Source organism: Fistularia commersonii, chromosome 16 (genome assembly GCF_037954325.1).
Source record: "Fistularia commersonii isolate RoL2024-O1a breed Wild chromosome 16, RoL_Fcom_v1.0, whole genome shotgun sequence".
In the NCBI taxonomy this organism is placed as follows: domain Eukaryota; kingdom Metazoa; phylum Chordata; class Actinopteri; order Syngnathiformes; family Fistulariidae; genus Fistularia; species Fistularia commersonii.
Genome location: NC_141299.1, coordinates 3,233,622 through 3,253,340, shown reverse-complemented (window position 1 = coordinate 3,253,340; position 19,719 = coordinate 3,233,622). Strand labels below are relative to the sequence as shown.

Here is a 19,719-nt window from a genome sequence, read left to right as displayed (position 1 = left end):
CTTATTATCAGTGCTTAATTTGACAATTATTCCCCAAGTATATGGAGTCGGTAATGTCACACCTATTTTGGAACGGTGATGTATTTAACGCAGGAATTGATGCCCGGAGCCATTCCCAAATGACAAAGCTCACCCCCACCCCGCATTAGCTGATGTTGGCAGCTGCAAAGGTGGATGTGACAGGCAGCAATTAACAATGTCAAATATTACTCTAAAGAAAAGGGTGATGCTGGCCAAAGACCAAAAACAGATAAAAGAGGGGACGGAAAATTGAATACCTGACATTGAATACTTAACATTTAATACCGGGCCTTGGATCATTTCTCGAATGGTCTCCATGAATATAAAGTCCAAAGAAGAGGATAAAGCCTGATTGATCACATACTGAAGTCTTACAATGCATTATCACACGAAACTTGGTATTTGTTGATGTTTAATTGACCGGAAGTAGGATATCACCTTTGATAAATTGGAAGTTCAGACCTACTTTCCCTTACCTTTCATGAGATCTTATTCAAATAGAATACATTGAACATAAACCATGTACAACATATTGTAAAGCAGCTGCTTTGGCTGTCTAGAAATCCCCTGTTTCTATAGCAAAAGCTGCTTTCAGGGATTCAGTGTATAATCCTGCTGAGAAGAGTAAATCAGCAGCCTTGCCATCTTACAAGCTTTTAATAGATTTTGAGAGGTTGTAGAGCAAGGTGCCTTTTGAAAATTGTCTTACATGAAATAGCAAAGTAATTTTAGACCATTAGACAAACTGGACTGCTGACTATCAGGACCATTTGCTGATTGATGAAGCCAGCAAATGTCACATTGAAACTAATTTAAACGTTTTAGCCCGCTTGTCAATATTTCAACCCATTTACAGCCTATTTATGTCGGGCCGTGACACCCTGGATGATTGTACTTATAGACCAAACACTCCGACAGACTTATTTTGTCATTCATCTCGACGTATCGATTCCTAATTCCGCCGCAAATTGGGTTACACAAAAAGTAAGTAACGATAAACCTTGATCTTTGAACCACTAATAGATGACAGGAACCACAGCAGACCTCGCCTAAGGGAGGAATAGCTGCCATTCCAGGCACTCCGCTAACTCACTCCTTGTACCTTGGGCAAGCATATAAAAGTATCTGGAGAACCATGATGAGTGACCACAGGGGAGGGAGTCATTAAAGGCTCAACAAGGGAGGGGTTTAGGTGGGACTGGGTGGGGGTCTATCTACACCTCATACTTGATGGTGGGCAGAGGAGGTGATTGTATCTACATCAACACACCATTAAAGCAATTACGATTGCGGGCTAAACAGCAGCGCCTGAACAGCCGCAATCTAATTGCTGCATCGGCTCCCAGGAGACTGGGGGAAAGGGTAACCTGATATCCGGCACGCTGGAGGGACTGAGCTGGACACCACTTAAAGACCCCCTGCTTAACAACTTAAGACAGTGACCTGACACACCTGCGATCTGCAACCTGCAATCTGAGAATCTTGAACTGCTCAGCCATTTTGAACTGTTTGGGTGAAGGATCGCTAAAAGCGCAACACACAGCATGAAACAATAGCTTGGTAATCCTACAAATGACCCAAAAAAAAAAAAAAAAAAAAAAAAAAAGGTTATTTTCTAAATTAAATTTCTGAATTTCTGATGAATTCGATCTGATGAATTTCAATGATGAAAAAAGGAGTTGTATTTCAAAAAAAAAAACAGGATGATGCCACCTCCCGTGACATGACAAAGAAGACAGGAACAACAAAAAGGGCTTAGCTTGTGTTTGCATTCAAGACCAAAAACAAAGCTACTGATCACGGGGGTCCCAGTTTAAAACTGGAAAAGATACAAAGGACAGTGAATTATTTTCTCTCACATTAATAACTTTTAGCCCGATATTTAGGTTTTTGCTCAAATTTGGCACACCAAACTGAAGCACATGACTATAAGCAAATACTTCTTGAAATAAGGATATTCAAATATGTCATGTTCTTGTTGTCTCTCTCGTACAATATTCAATTTATCCTTAGATTTCTCCAAGCTCCCTAAAGATATGTCACAAAATCAAGACAACTTTAAAAGCTTTTCGATGCCGCTCAATCAAATGCAAAGCAACGATGAAAAGACGCCGTAAACGACATCAAGTAAGTGAATCCGTTCCACCGATTTGTCTCGCAGAACATTTTCGGAGATCCCTCGGGTGTTTACATTCCCCTGCTCGGACCGCCACATGTACACAGATGTGGTCACACACAAAAACGTTTCTACCGGTCAGGACTGTCCTCTTTTGTGGGCCTATATTTACAGCGCCAATGTACTTAGTTATCTGTTCACACTTATTTGTCTTTTCCATTAAGTCAAACATATGGTTTCGTATAATCATTAGCCAGGAATTGAAGATTTGGGATAATTTATTTTCCGAGGCTACCATGGAAAAAGACTTCATTCCACCGCGGTATTACATTTTTTCTTGGGCTCTCAAGGAAACTAAGTCGAGAAACGGACGCGACCGTTGGATGCCCAACTCCAATTCCTCCACAGGGCTTACCTCGCTGTAGGATGTTGCGGTCCCCGTCTCTAGGTACAACATGTTGGCGCTGAGATTGAGCAGAGCTGCTGCTGTTTGCTCCACTGGCTCCAGGATTCCACAAATCTTGTTTCCTCACTCGAAAGGAGTGATGTGGACAATGGATGCAAAGTGGACAAGCAGAAGCTTCTATAGGAATCTATGAGAAGATCATATATACCAGCAAAAGAGGGGAGGGTCTAAGGAGCTACCTGTCCAATACCTGTGTCCACACCCATCTCCTGAAGAAGTGCTGTGTCCTCACCCTTCTTTTTTTTTGCAACCACACACCTCATCACTTTTTAAGCCAGTAAATGAATGGCTGCTTCATTCTTCATCTCAGCGAAACCAACGTATTTGTGATTTACTTGTATTTGGTTTCTTGTGCACCTTACTATTCTGAGAATACAAGCGATAAAAATAGCTTTTTTTTCCGTTTAATATTATTAATCTAACAGCAGCAAAATGCTTCATGTCTACCAACAAGACCATTCAAGCCATTCAAAGGAATTAATGTGCTGCTGAAATTGAAAGTTCAAAATGATATTTCCAAATGGAAAATGAAAATCATTTTCTCAACAAAAATTTAGGACAAATAACAAATGTTGGCAATACATGTCCTGGGGAATTAGAGTTTGAACTGCAGCACGAGATCAGGTAAGTATCAACTACACCTACAGCAGCTTGTTTGCATAAGAATAGCCCTCCCATTCCAACCACACTCCCCCACCTCCAGTGGAAACCCCAATTAAAGACCCCCCAGAAAAACAATGTGATCCCTGTAGATTTCTTGTATTTATCACAGATGACTGGGATGATTTGTTTTGAAAACATGCTGTGAGTTTTTAGATACAGCGGTGCAAGTCGTCCTGCTGGCAGAACAGTTGCATGAATCACTGTCCAACGAAAATAGATCTCAGAAAAGCAGTTGGCCTGACCCTCTGGGTTCAATCAGTTCATTCAAAATTCAGGTTACACCTGTGATTTAATTATTTTAAATGTTCTTGATTATAGCATATTTATAAGTGTGATGTATTTCTTTTTTTATTTCTATGCCATATTACTATAACATAGTATTTCACATATAGTATTGCATGTAATAATTACATTTTTCGTTCAAATTTAAATGATCATCTAATGAACATTTCAAATACTCAAGTCCCTCTTTAAAAATTCAAATTGCTTCAATTACTTAAATTAATCAAACATAGACGTAATACTCTATAGAGCTTAACAAATTCTCATAATAAGACGCTGTAGACAAACTACACTCTGGCAAACTACAAAACACGTCTTGTTACACCGCTGGGTATTTGTTACATGAAGCATATGAAACGTTATTTTTACTGAAATAGTTTTATCAATCTACAAAGAAACAATGTTTTGCAATCTTATTAAATGCATGCATGCATGCATGCATGATGCTTTCTGCCGGATGACAAGGAAGGAGACTGATCAGGTGGGTTCAAATCACTTCTATTACTACAGAGCCACGGGCTAAAAATCTTGCCCTTTGGTCAGAATAATTTGAAAGCTGTCTGAAGACTTAGGAACAACTATGACCTGCAGTCAGTGTCTTCAATCACTAGCCACACCCTTTTCAAGCCCCGGGGCTGTGGTCCTACAGGTCAGCCTGTCACAATGGCAAATCAACACTTAAAAGAGCCCAATAAAAAAGGACTACCGACATACACAGCCTTTAGAAAAGACTGGGCCAAATATTTTGAGTGTGATAATTAGTTTAACTAAACAAACTGTAATGGTGTTAAAATAGCATTCAGTGCTGTATACAAAGAGGTTAGAATACTCAGAGGGAGGCGAAACAGCTGTGGTGAGGCAGCTTTGTGCTTGTTTTTTTTTTTTTTTTTTTTTTTAACCTGAAGAAATGTTTAGGAAAAAATCAGAACAGTGATCCGACAGTGTTTTTTTTTTTTTTTTTCCAAAATATTAATTGTTTGCAAAGATTAGGCTTTAGGGTATATTTCAAGGAAGTTCGCATCTCCCTCGTGTCTCAAAATGCAGCAGTAAAGAAGACAAGAGTTGAACTAAGAAGCAACTGAAATATGAGGATTTGATGGCTCAGACAGACAAGGTCTTACTGACGCTTTTTCTTTTAAATTAAGTTCCTGAAGTCAACTAGATTAATTTAAATTACATATATAGAACGTATGTAATGATGAGGTAGAAAGGCTATCCACTGTGCCACCATGTCGTATTTTCAGTTTCGTGGAATTCTAGCAATATTTAGAGTTCAACCAAAATAGAATAGAATAGAAATATACCAGAGTGGAAAAATAGAAACTGACTAAAGCTAAAACAAAAAGCAAATCTGATCACTTGTGATTTTGTGACTCTCATCTAGGATTTCAATATTGCTATCATCCAACTTCCCCCTACTTTTAAATTTTAACAGATTTGATGGCAATTGGAGGTTTATTCAACTCAAGACTTTAGTTTGCTCTTCATTTCTGTTTTCCATTGTTTATGGCAAAAATCGCTTTTTTAGAACCATGTTATTAATATATTAGCAATATTTTGTTGCACATATTACTTTCTTATACTTTCATATTACTTTATTTTCTTCTCCTTTTAATTCCAACTTATTTTCCAAATAATCACAGCGCCCCTGACACAGCATTAAACAGTAAATATGAACTGATACTGAAACTAAACTAAAATGAAAATAAAATAAAATAAAACAAAACAAAAGAAATATATATATATTCATACCGGAAATATACTTTAAGAAAATACTTTAAGAAATACCGTAGGAACCTCTTTGTGATCACAGAGTTAAAGTGATTTACGGGTATCTGCTCAATAAAACAGGCACTCTCAGGCACTTTCAAATTTATGTTTGTTGCTCACGAGTGCACCCTTTAACACATAGAACTATATAGTCAAAATACATTTAAACTATGTTCTTTACTATCCCACTTTGGAAAAAATATTGAATTTCATAGACATGGAAATAAATGTATTTACAATCCTAGCATATGAATACGTTTTCTTCAAGTAATTCCACCTTGCTGCATGCAATGACACGTGAACTTTTAAAAATGCCCAAGAGGATAATCGGCATGATACAAACGCTGTAAAGGATTATTACCGATGGAATTATTGAGGGGTGTAACCAACATGTTTGCAGGTGAACTGGCAGAAGGATAATGCTGTGGTAAAATATAAAGGTCAACTTCATCAAGAAGATGGAAGAACAACCACAAAAGCAAAAGTTCTTTAAGGGCTCTGGAACTAAGATACTAAAAAAACCTCTCGACCAGGATCTATACCGAGCTACTAACTCAAAGTTATGGTTCTTGATCCTTAGTGCAACACCTGTGCATGAATTCTAAATATGCTCCAGGCAAACGGGTGGAGCAATGAAAAATGTACCTGATATGGATTAAATAAATGCACTGGCACATCTATCATAAGATTAAAAACGCATGATTGTCCTCTTGCCGGGTTAATGATAGCCTTAAAACAGCAATTCATGTGATGAAGGTATTGTCAGTCATAGGATTTACAAATATATTTTATTTTCTTCAGAAAAACAGCTGTTCGGTATGTTTTTGTGAGAAGTCGATCACCAAATTTTTTTACATCAGCAAGAGAAAATGTGACTTTCTGTAGGCATGTACGTTTATTCGGAATTGTTGCACACAAGAAGATGTTGGGGTAGTTTTGAAGTTATTTTTGATTCAAAGTGCAGACGAAGAAGGTGAATGTACGCAGATAATTTAATTGAAATTATTAAAATGTCCCATTCATTGTTGCATGTATGTCAACAGGTATCTTATGTTTCGTTAGTCGCCTTTTTCCATACGTCCCCTGACCCTGCTTCCACCACACCTAATTCCACATTTTCTCTGTTACTGTTTCTACTGCACTAAACACAGTTTGTCCAATGTGAAAATGATCTACAAATGACTTAATTCTCAAGATTTCCGCTTTTATACGGCAGGAGGAAGAAATCAACAGCTTACAGGATGAGATTGGGGGGGGGGGGCGACAGCAATCATACACAAGACGATACCTTAAAAAATATAAAATCTAACACACACACAACCATGTTCTTATTGTTACATCGAAAGCCCAATGTAGACGGCGCTGCTCTGCACAGCTGCTTAATCTTATTTAGGCATGTGAAAAAAAAGGGTCTCTCACTCCATGTACCGTCCTCCTCTCACAGCTGATCAGAACTTTGTGTCTGTGCAAAATCAGCTGTTTAGGATAGGATATCATGTTTCTTCTTCAACTATTTCTGTAACATTGCTTTATGCTATTCTACCCTTCATGTGCTCTTCAAGTTGCCACCCCAACTTCTACATAGAAGAGGCACCTACTGATAGATGGGAGATAGGACTTCTGCAAGTGAGGCAGGTGCTGTGTTAAATTCTTGCCCTGGAGCTGCAGAAAAAAATCCAGAAGAAAAAGGAATTTCAGATTAAACATAAACCCTACACAATACAAATAAGTCCTCCAGGGCACTAAACACCGAACTGCAATCTAATGACTCATGAATGAGACACACCTCCACCAGAGAGGAAGAGGAGGAGGGGAGGGGGGTTTAAGGTGAGGTTGTGCCCACCATATCTTTTGATTTTCTCAAGCGCATTTGACTTGATTCACTTGGATATTGGCAAGTGGCCACGCAGCGAGCTCCAACCTCAACATGGATGCTGTGATGATATGCCAGTCACGGCAACACACCTTCTGAGGCTCTCTGGAAAGTGGGTGGTGGGGGTGGGGCCATTAATCACCAGTTCAAGAGAGCAAAGGCACCCTTGGGGGATGTGCAGGGTAACATTACTCAGCTCCTTGAAAAAAAAAAAAAAATTTTTGCTATCTTTTTTTCCATTCTGGCAGCACGGTGGTGAAGCTGGTTGACACTCCTGCCTCACAGCTACATCGAACCAACTGTGTCCTTTTTATGTGGAATTTACATGTTCAATCACTCACTGGGTTTCCAAGTTTCCTTCCAAAAACACGCAGTGCTGTTAACTGATAAGTCTTATATTGTCCATAGGTGAGCAAGTGCATTCATTTTTGGATATCCCTCATGGCATACAGACTGAAGACACGGTCAGCATGTAACCTCCCTCTTGTCCATTGACACAATCCTGTGTGTGGAATAGACACTTTTTTAATAGAACTAGTAGATTTTTTTTTCCATCCTGCTAGGCTAGAATTCCATCAGTGGGGAGGAGACATGGAGAACACCTCTCAGAAGCACCGTTCACAAAGATGGAAACCTTGCTGCTTGCCCAAACAATTGTACGATATCGCACACTGATAAGGACATTTAGATACTACAAGAAACAATAAAAAAAGATCATGAGTGCAGTGCTTCTGCCCTACAACAAGAAAGCTCCTGGTTTGACTCTTGCAGGAACATTTCTTTGTGGAGTTTGTTCTCACTGTGTCTTCATGGTTTCCCTTTGGGGTCTCCGGTTTCCGCTCACAGTATAAGTGGTGCAGATGACGAATTAATGAATTTTAAAAATCAGTGCATTAAAACAGAGGAACAGGATGATTAGATTTCACTACATATTCCGCCTCATCACTTATGTGGCTGCCTCAGTGCATATTTCAACTTTATCAGCCTATCTGACTGACCTGGGCCACCCAGGTCAAGCGCACTCACACTACATGAGATGAAATTATCACCTGAAAATACATGAATATTTTCAGGTGATAATATAGCTCTAAAAATAATAAATACATCAGCCAAATTCTCTGCCCTGAGAGCTTTCCTGTAGCAGATTGAAACCTGTCCAAGGAAATTTCAAACACACATACACACATATACACATTGACAGTTACACACACATGCACACACATACATGCATGCATACACAAACTCACACACGCAGTGATAGAAAACTTTATTGTCAAAACCCGATTGAATGTTTATGTAGCATTGCATTAAATTATAAGGAATTTGGTATATTCAATAGTAATGTCCTGAGCCCAATCATTTATAATTCAACAATGATTTAGTTCAATTAACATGGATCTTCAGCTATGAGTTTGACAATGACATGTTCATCTCAGCAGGTCGTTTTGGGAAATTTCCTTTTGGATTACTCATGCTTCAATGTTTCTACTAGAAGTTGTACCCTGCCTGAAAAGGAAATGTTTACTTTTGCAAAACAGCAAACCTGTGTACTTACAGAGAGCGTGTCATCTGGTTCATGCATCGTTATACAGTCCATACTGATCTGGATCGTGTTTCCTGCAGATCCATCTGTTGGACTGTCTACAAAGTTCAGCTCAATGGGCTGGACAGAATGAATAGCAGATCTGATGGGGAAGAGAGATAGTGAAAGTTAAAAAATGCAAATTTGGAATTTAGCACAAGACAACTGCACAGAACTAAAACAATCATGATCCGATTTTTACGGAGTTGACATTTATTCAAGTGGTCATCTAAACTGTATTGTGCGGCATCCCTTTATGTGTAAAAAAACATAACATTACTGTGTAAAAACAATTTATACCTACATTGGTCTTATTTTCAATCAGGGTTTACATGAAGTTTCCTTGAGCAGAAATGTAAACAATTATTTTACTTGATGATAACAAATTGACAGAACGTTGTTATTTTTTTTTTTTCCCGATATCCACTTACTGGTCCAGCATATCAAACAGTTGGTTAAATACATCTTGGCTGAAGATATCAGTAGTCTGCGTAGATGTATTCTGTGACATGGCATTGAGGAATGAGTTCTCTCTCCAGGATAAACAGGAGGACGGATCTCGAAATCTACAAGATCACAAAAAAAAAAAAAAATCAACATCATGTATATTAAATCCAAATTCCTCTAGACTATTTTCAAATGTTGCAATGACAGCAAACATTCAGTGTGAATGAACGATCCTGATACCGGGCCACCCAGCCAGTTGAGGGGGAGAAGTAGGGGGAGAAGAAGTCCCAGTGGCAGTCATTCATGAAGACAAATACCATTGTGAGGAAGTCAGCCTGCATAATACTGAATATTTGTATTACACATAATGGTGATTATGCACCATTCAGACATAGGTACTTTGACCCAGTCCCCTGTAACATTACACCAGCTTCAGAGCTTAGCTTGCCATTGTTCTTGTTGAAGTGGCACACGCTGCAGTCTGAGACAGGCGGAATTCCCCCCACATCTACATGATAGCACTGCTGCTACTTATGGTATGTGTACAGCTGGACGGCCTGGGTACGAGGAGGAGCTGGCACTATTTAAGGCTACGGAATTCCCCAACACTGAGATGTAGAAAATAACTTAACATGGCGGAGGTACATGTAGTTATTAAAATGATAAAGCATTCGGATCAAGAGGAAACACAAAAAGAGGATCTGGGCAATGTCGTTGCACCGTACAAACAAATTGTATTTTGGACGCATTCCAGTTTGCCCTGGAAAATTAAAAAAAATAATATAAAATATTACATAATAAGTAGAACATTTACAAGTTCTGGCTAATTTATCAGATATTAAGTAAAGGTGATGTGTGTTCAAGGGGTGGGAGTTGGGGAAAGGATTCTGTTTGTTTACTTTTAATGAAACTGAAAACTCAAGAATTGCTTCATACTCTGTCATAAATTATGTTAATTATGATCATGATCAATTATTACTGATCATGTTTCGGGGTGCAAAACAAATCACCTATGCTTCATGACGCTGGGGAAACACTGTGTTGAGCGTTAAATGAAATGCATTTTTATTGATATAGAAAGAGGGTTTATGAATATTGTATATACTTTTTACAGCCGTTGATAGTACTGATAATTAAATACAGACATACATATTTGAAAATAGTTTTAAAATACATTGAATAAAGCCCCCATGTTTTTTTCCACCAATGAGTCCCCATGTTTTTTCTATCTGAATAAAACATATTGGTGTAAATCAGGGTAAAGCTTGACATTTAATTTTTTTTTTAATGACCTAACAGTGGGGGGAGATTTCATGTACAATAAGTTAATTTAGAAATAACTATTGATGTACGAATTTAATAAAGCGTCTGTTAATAAACCGTCTGCCAAATAACTGCAATGTAAATGTAATGTAAATAAATAATCAAGCCAACTTTGACCAACTTTAATTGGAAATGAACTAAAAATGGTGGAGCTAACTGGTAATTACCAATATAATAATAGCATAATTACTTGCTAAATTCTCTATTCTATCTTACCTAAACAAATTATACTGTTTTTCCAAAAGTATGGCAATGTTAAACATCTCTCTTGTTCTGATAATAGACTATAAAGACTTTTGTTGTTATAAAGGCAACTCTGGTTACAATATCATGGATGTCTGGAAGAGTCAGTTTAGAATGAGAGAATCTTGGACAGCTGAAATATATTTTATTTGAACACATCCATCCTCCTGTAATTATGTGAAATTTCTTTTTTTTTGTTCTGTTGAGTAGTCCAGCTAAGCCCAGAGGCTATAAAGACAAAAAAAAGGAAAACGTCGCCATGTTTAACTGTAACATGTCATGTTCAAGATTTTAGTTATAGAAAAGAACAGTAAGTTGCTAGATGGAAATAGAAAAAGTGAAAATTCCCAAACAAAAATCAGCGAAACTACGAATTCAAAAAAAAGAAGCATGTATCACATGTAGTATTTTGGGAACATACATTTCCAGACAACCGGTATTGAGATTGATTGCTCTATCTCTGTTTTCCTTTTGTATACCTGCTTTAGGGTGTCTGGTGTCTTAGGTTAGAATTTCTCATTCAGCTTGAGGCAAAGGCAAATCAGCATCCACTTAAACACAGCGCGCTACCTTCAGACAAGGTCAATACAGGGGTCAGCAATAAACAAGGATGACTATTGTCTCTCGGCAGTTCGGGCACTCCGACCAATAAAACAGAATCAAAACAAACAGTGATGTCTATCGGGGCCCCTTCTCGCGTGTCTTTATTAATCACTTTCTGCCTCACGTTTCAGCCTCAGCTGGAAAAGGAACATGATTGGAAAACAATAGAAAGCTCTAAGTTCCTCCTGTTCTCAATCCCTCACATTTATTGAAATCAAATCCTATGGGTCAAATTGACATTCACAAATTCCTCGATGCTAAAATTAGACCTGCAAATGATCCACAAATGATCACTACTGCCAAAATATTATCTTCCTAAAACAAATTGAAAACAACCTTTAACGAGAGTAATTGAAAACTTCGTAGAATCTGTGGCATAAACCTGTGGTGAACATTAATCCCTGAATTCAGCAATGGTTGTCAGCAACAGATTCTGAGCTATTCTATCAAAGTGCACATTAGGCTTATCATTTTTTTTAACATCTTTTAAGCACAAAAATGAAAAAAATGGGACACCTTGTATGAAAAAAAGAATAGAAATGGAGTTCAAGAAGTATAAGGTAGATAATAGCATTTTAAGACATGATCATGTACACTAATAGAAACAGGCATTATATGATAATGTCCAAAATGAGAAGGCCCGTAAAGAAAAAAAGACCAAGTTTGGTTACAGTAATCCAACCAATCTAATTAGTAAGCCAATAAAAACAGACTATTTTGAAAAATTCAAAACGGTAAACAAACAAAGTGAACTCATTCATGGCAAGATCAAACAATACAATGTTTGTCATTAATTTTGTTTCTATAATCTGTCAAAGTAGCCAATGTTTATATTTAAACACTGACCACTGTTTGTTTGTTTGTTTGTTTAATTTGCAGTCTAACATGGTGATTTGGAAAATGTTATTTAGTGTCACACTGGCTATGGAAACTGTGATGTCTACACAACAAGAATGAAAGTGCATTTTATGAAATTACCATGTCCTGTTGTATTCTCCTATTTCCATCTTGATGAGGCAAAATTGGGTGATTTTCTCTTGCCGCTAATTTAATAACCAAAGATTGTCTCTTTCATATGGATAAGGACTTTAAATGATGTCCCAAAGTTTGTCTTCCACTTCAATGCATTGTTGCTCTAAGTTTGCTGTACATATAAATACATGAGGACGGAGCAGCAGCTGCTAATCCTGTCAGACTCAACAGTTTTCCAGTCACTTTTATCCTCATACAGTATCAGACCTTGTCATACAAGCCGCTTGGAGCATTTTGGCTACCTCAATAATTTAGATTTGCTGAAATATACGACGTTTTAACATCATTTGTGAGTACATACTCTTCCTTATTCATTAAATCCATTTATATGTTTTTTCAATCACTGTTACATTTATCGAATTAAGATAACATTGGAATATGATGAAATATACACTTTCCAATAGGGAAGCTAGATCCAGGCTTATAAATAATTGTTGAATCTGTATGTACTTACCGGTGAAAGGGGAAATCGGAATAACACTGCACAGCTGTGTAAGGGGAATTCATGTTGTCACGCCAGCTTTGATGAAGTCTTCTGAATGACCAGCTTGTCATAAAGTTACTAGAGGCAGCAATTAGGCAAAAGATGCAAGATTATATTCTGTTAATAACATACACCAAAAATGAGTCAACACAAATAAATCAACAAACTGGCCTAGATTAAAGTGCTGGTGGGTACAGTGCAGAGTGGAGAAAGTTTATGAGATGTTTTAAATTTAGGTATTTTTTTTAGGCTGCGCTTAAATAGGAGGGGCCTGTGCCAATTCTCTGACCAATCCCCGGCTGCGGTTGCAAAGCGAAATTCTCACTCCCAGTTGCTAGGATATAGATATCAAACTACAATTGACCCCCCCCGCCCCCCACCCACCCCCTCCACACACAGCTAGCCATTATCCTGAAAGGCGTCATGTAACTCTTGTCTCTTCTGATGTTTCCACCCAGATTCCCTGGCGATGTCACGGGCTGAGTGTATGTCTGTTGCATCACGCTCTTCAGACCCTTGAGGGTTCGAGCATTTTGATCATTGCTAAACAGTGAATAACAGGGATAACTGAACTTCTGCCAATTCTGCAAATGCCAGAGTTGGACTTTGACATTCTTAAAAATCAGTCTACTTTTCAAGCTTTCATGAAAATCTGAAATATCCAATCCAATATTTAAGTGACATATATAAAATACATAATGAGGGAATTATATTTCTGCCAGAATCGTATATATGTCTGTTCTATAGTGATATATTTGAATTGAGTTTCATTTTCTTTACATTTTAGTTAGTTATGTGCATATATTCTGGTCATTTTCTCATGGTTTCTTCCAATTGGGATTTTGATTAAATGCATACATGTCCACCGCCATTTGGAAACAATAAGGTCGTATTGTACTGTATTATATTAGCGTATATTTACAACTACCGCCACTATTCAGCCCAGGTGATACCAACTAGCTGCTGTCTGCCTAAAAAAATAATCAGCCAAAAATGTCTCTCAAAGAATAAAACATACATAAGACAAAAAAACGTCTCATCAAACTTCAGATGAGGTTTTAAAGATCTTCACTGTAGTCTCTTATTCTTGGGGATACTGTGCCGCAGACTAGACAAACACTTGCAGTTCAACCCCCTTCTCTCAAACATTGTATGACACTGTAAACCAAGAGGTCTGCTGTGGTTTGCACAGATGAACAGCAGATGAATCAGCATGCTAAAATAAAGGCAGGGTCACTGTAGGGGAAAGGAAAATAAATAGATGTGGTGTATCCAGGGAACACGCTTCCTTCTTGTACATTAATCAAGACAATTTCTGCACTCGAACAGTGTGCCATACAGTTTGAGAGTCAACGTTTACTGTTTATAGCAAACATGCACGATTTGTATGCACCCGATATACTTTGCTTTTTATAGGGCTAACATTTTATAGACATACATTAGCAAACAAACCATTCTCAGCACCATGCCATGCAAGGCTCTATGTAAGACAGGACAAAAATAAAAACAAACAAATATTTTATTCAACATCTATTTTTTTCCTGTTCTATTTTAATGAAATTTACTCGGAAAAATAATGCTGACTTACCAATAAATACATTAAGTCCATTATAATGTACAAGATGTTGAGAAGCCTATAATAAAAGTAAAGGGAAAAATGAATCATTGTTGAGATATAATAGATACAAGATACATATATATATATATGTATATATATATGAGATATAAAAGAGTGTTCATTAAAAAGTCAAACAACCATAGATACATGAGCATTTGCAAAAACCTAGTTTAATAACGTCTGTGTGTGCAATTAAGCGGCTTGACTGCTTTGACATGCTTGTTTAGAAAGGAAGTTTGAGTCAAATAATAAAAAAAAAATCCCAATTCACAAATAATTTAATAATTCAATAGAGCAACATAGTGCGAGTATTTTTGTCTTTCAGGATTAGGATTGTGATGTAAACAAGATATCACTTATATTACACATATTATTGATCATTATGGCCGTTCCTCTTGATTTAGTTTGGTGCCATGCAAAAACACACCACACAAAACACAACATAAAAAGAAAGAGATATGAAATAGTTGCATGATAACTTTTAATACCTGCTCTTAATCCATCCCAGCTGCAACTTTATGTCGAAACCACAGCTTTTATTTTTTACCATACATTTCTGTTAAACTATGTCCATAAAAATAAATAACATGTAAATATCATGTTATTTACACAATGAATTACATTTCTCATGCTCTTGTATCTTTGTCTGTATACACGTCTCAGCATAACAAGGGCAAAGTGGCATTAAGATGTCATTAAATCTGGTATTTATGGTGATACATGAAACCCTTAGATCATTTATTACACTAGGACCTGGATAGTAGGAACCAGTCACCAAGCCACTATTACTTCATTTGACATGTATGTGTGTTTATGAGCAGGCGGCTACGTCAGCGACATGTCTGGTACTTGCAGTGTTAGGAGTGCACATGAGTGTAACGGCTTGTTATGGCTTATAATTCTCAGGCTCCAATTAGACATCAAAACTTTCTTTAGTTTGTAAAATTTTCTTTGGTGGACTAAACTCAAAAGCAATGCTTGACTATTCAGTTCAATGACACATTTTGGTGCGTTCATTGTCCTGCAGGCACAATACACTACATTCACACAGCCTCATTATGGCCAAGAGTTTACACATAGGATGCCAAAGAGCAGATGGCCGAGCAGCTGATAAAGTAGCCTTGCCATTGCTTGCGCTACGGAGAGATGTATTATCAGTATCAGTCATACACACCATTCTGGAGCTAATCACTCGCACAGTGAGGGGTTATGCGGGCATACTTATGTGTGTCTGTGTGTATATTCCAGTTGGTGACTAATGCAGGGGAAATCCAGATGAGTCAAAACGACCAGTGTCCGGTGCAATGTCTGAGAGGTGATAATTTACAGCCTATGTAATAAACTGCCCAGCAACTGCACATTGTTCATAGCATCCTTGTAGAGAAATCGCTAGTTTGACTGACAATATGTTTGTAGATGTTCTAGATTCCCTTAAGCAGTAGGATGAAATATAATTACTGAGTAGTTTAGGCAAGGGTGGAAAGCAAAGATGGACAAGTAATGTATTATTGTACTTATGTAGGATCTCGAGGTATCTTAGCTTTGAGTATTTATTTTTCATTCTTTTTATCTTGCTTTTATTTAATATGTTTTGATATCAGTTTTTGGCAGAATTTAGTCTCAAAATAAGTTTCAGAATGGACTAGTTACTTTTATGTCATACATTTGTGGGAAAGTTTATTTTTTTAAATTTTGTAAATAAATTTTCAATATCAAAACGGAGTTAAACATAGAGAAGCCTGAGATCAGCTTTGGACAGAAACAGCTCGTCCAAAGAAAGCACTTTTCAGCTTAATACTTGAATCGGATAAAGATGTTGAATCTGCACATGTTAACAGAATATTGAAAACTGTGTCTAACTGATTTATGGTATGTAGGTGATGATAGATTTAGTTTTTTTTTTTTTCTGAGCTCAAATAGTTTTGTATTAAAAGATAAAATGATTTAATTAGGATTTGAAAATCGGTCAATTTCTTTTCAAGTTAACAGTTACTTTTAGTTTGTGTGACATCAGTTATATAAATCTGTTCATTGATTGTCAATCGATTCATTGAAGTTGTGTTAACTTGGTCATTGAATCATTCCGCTTACCTAATTTGCAAATTAGTTCATGGTCATGACTCAAAAGGGAAGAATGTCACATAAACTGAACATTTAAGTTGTTGCAACATTACATTTTCAATATTTTCTATCAAAAACTACCACCAAACTAATATAATTAAATTTAAGCAAAAATATAACTATTCTTATTAATTATTACTGAATGAATGAAGCTTTTCTTTTACATAACATTAATTGGTTCCATATTGACCCTGTGTGAAAAATGTTAATGTAACAGAAATGCAAATATAAATGTTACAGTTTCACAAACAGTATTCTAGGAACAACTGAGGAATGTCAAGGTGAAAAAAACAGTTACCAAATATCATTGTAATAACCCCCTCCTTTGAGCTGCCACCTCTCTCGTGGTGGAGGGGTTTGCGCGTCCCAGTGATCCTAAGAGCTATGTTGTCGGGGGCTTTATGCCCCTGGAAGGGTCACCCAAGGCAAACAGGTTCCAGGTGAGGGACCAGACAAAGCGCTGCTCAGAAGACCACCCATGATGAGAAAAGACTTTGGACCCAGTTTCTGATTAGACATAGTCAGACTCACCTTGATGCACAGCCCAGGGTCTGGAACCAGGTGTCTTGAAAGGAGCTGGACTCTCTTTTACTTTGGAGTTGCTCCTGGTGAGAGGGGCCATATTGGTGTGGACACATTGATTGCCCCCTGTACGTTGGGGTTGAACCAGGTGGACGAGAGGGTAGCATCCTTCCGCCTTCAGGTGGGGGGACCCAACAGCAGTTCAGTTTACCCACCCTTCTTGGGGTCCCTGGAGGGGCTGCTAGAGAGCGCTCCCACTGGAGACTCCCTCGTTCTACTGGGAGACTTCAACGCTCACGTGGGCAACGACAGTGTGACCTCGAAGGGCGTGATTGGGAGGAACAGCCCTCCAGTTCTGAACTCAGGTTGTGTCTAGTCATTGGACTTCTGTGCTTGTTACAGATTGTTCATAACAAACATCACGTTCAGGCATAAAGGTGTCCATATGTGCACTTGGCACCAACGCACATCAGGCCGCAGTTCTTTGATGGATCTTGTGGTTTTGTCATTGGACTTGCAGCCACATGTCCTGGACATTCAGGTGAAGAGAGGGGCGGAGCTGTCAACTGATCACCACCTGGTGGTGAGCTGGCTCCGATGGTGGGCGAGGATGCCAGTCAGACCTGGCAGACCCACACGTAATGTGAGGGTCTGCTGGGAACATCCGGTGGAACTAGAACCACATCCCGAGGGGGACAGGGGACACGGAGTCCGAATGGGCCATGTTCCATGCTTCCACTTTCGAAGCAGTGGTGGAAGCGGCAGCGCGGTCGGCGCCTGTTGGGGTGGCAACCGTCAAACCTGCTGGTGGACCCCAGCAGTGAGGGAGGCCCTCAAACTGAAGAAGGAGTCCTGTCGGGCCTATTTGGCCTGTGGGGCTCTGGAGGCAGCTGACAGGTACCGGCAGGCCAAGTGGCATGCGGCCGAGGCAAAAACTCGGGTCTGGGAGGAGTTCGGGGAGCTAATGACCTCAACTTGAGACATAGAGCGGTGGACAGAATACTTCCAAGACCCACTCAGTCCTGTCGAAACGCCCTCCAATGAGGAAGCAAAGCCAGGGGACTCTGGGGCAGGTTGGCCCATTACTGGGGCTGAAGTTGCTGTAACAGTCAAAAAGCTAGCAGGGCTCCAGGAATGGATAGGGTCCACCCTGGGTTCCTCAAGGGTGGTGATCCCCCGTTTTAAAAAGGGGGAATGGAGGGTATGCTCCAACCACAGGGGGATTGAACTCCTCAGCCTTCCTGGTAAGGTCAAATCAGCGATGCTGGAGAGGAGGATCCGCTGGGTCGTTGAAGCTCAGATCCAGGAGAAGCAGTGTGGTTTTCGTCCCTCTCGTGGAACGGTGGACCAGCTCTACACCCTCAGCTGGGTCCTCTTGGGAGGACAGGACACGCTGGAGAGACTTGGCCTTGGGATCCTCCCGGATTAGCTGGACCATGTGGCTGAGGAGAGGGAAGTCTGGGCCTCTCTGCGATTTCGGATAATCGGAGGAAGATAGATGGATGGTATTGTCAGGGCACAATATTTCACAATACAATGTTTCAACAAAAATAACTCACTCATTAAATCAAACTCTTTAGTGAGAACTTGTTTTAAAAAATATCTACAATATATAAAACAATGTAATCCTCAGTCCCTTGATTGTGTCCACCTGTCCCAAGTCAAGTGTATACGTGTGTTGTGAAGACTTTATTGGGTATCACTTTGTCCTTGTCATATCCCGGGTCTGTATGCCTGGTAGTAGCACCGATTTGTCATGAATTCTTCCTTGTACCATGTCCTTGTTCATGTCAGGTCTGTAGATTTTTGATTCCTATTTATGTGAATTTTTTCTCATTGAGAGACATTTCCTTTGCTCTTTATTAATGGCTCAAACTGACCCTGAGTTGTGCGTTTGGTTTCTATGTTTCTTGTCAAATCACCCCTTCAGTCCAAGCCTTGACATATTCAGCGTACAACTTTCTACAGCGACTTTGCAATTAGTGGGGGATCAAGGCCTTCTAAATGATTAACGGTTAAAAAAATAATTGATACGATTTTTCACACTTACATAGCAACCCCATTCGGCCCAATTACTGTACTACAACTCACTCGGTAACAAAACAAACCCTTTCAACTTCGATGAGTGCCCACCCCCAACCCCAGCAGCTATATACCGGAAACTCCCAACAGTCTGTCAGAACTAAATTCCCAGGTGACAGATGAAACATCTTCAAGGAAAGAAACTAACTCCAGGTACCATGATAAGATTTGAAAACAATTGACCATGACCTGCATGAACCTTCACTTCATGAGTTGAAATAGGCTTAAATTTCTTTTTCAAGCTTGGTGAACTTCCAATTCTTGCTTTTAACTAATCTGGAATGATTTCACATGAAATATCGTGCTAAATATCATTCAGCAGTAAATAGTACAGACATACAAAGTCAGTTCCTGAGCAAGCAAACACCCTCCTACACTAGTTTTTCATACTGGCTTTTCATAGCGGCAAATTAAATAAATTCGAGCTTCCAAACAAAACCAGCATAACCTGTGTCTCTATACACCAAAGTA

At 38.7% G+C, this 19,719-nt stretch overlaps 1 protein-coding gene across 3 annotated transcripts in view; it reads right to left on the bottom strand.

Annotated features, from left to right (window-relative positions):
- The window catches only part of tp63 (tumor protein p63), a 35,742-nt gene extending 17,105 nt beyond the window's left edge, over positions 1-18,637 (bottom strand). For 2 of the 3 annotated variants that reach the window (XM_086162384.1, XM_086162385.1), the window contains exon 1: positions 2,553-2,901. In XM_086162384.1, coding sequence (XP_086018510.1) covers positions 2,553-2,594 — 42 coding nt within the window. In that variant the 5' untranslated portion in view covers positions 2,595-2,901. Of the gene's footprint in view, positions 1-2,552; positions 2,902-8,746; positions 8,877-9,204; positions 9,340-12,875; positions 12,984-17,175 lie in introns of those variants that run through there. The other variant, XM_086162383.1, reaches the window with a different exon arrangement.
- Positions 18,638-19,719: the final 1,082 nt, after the last annotated feature.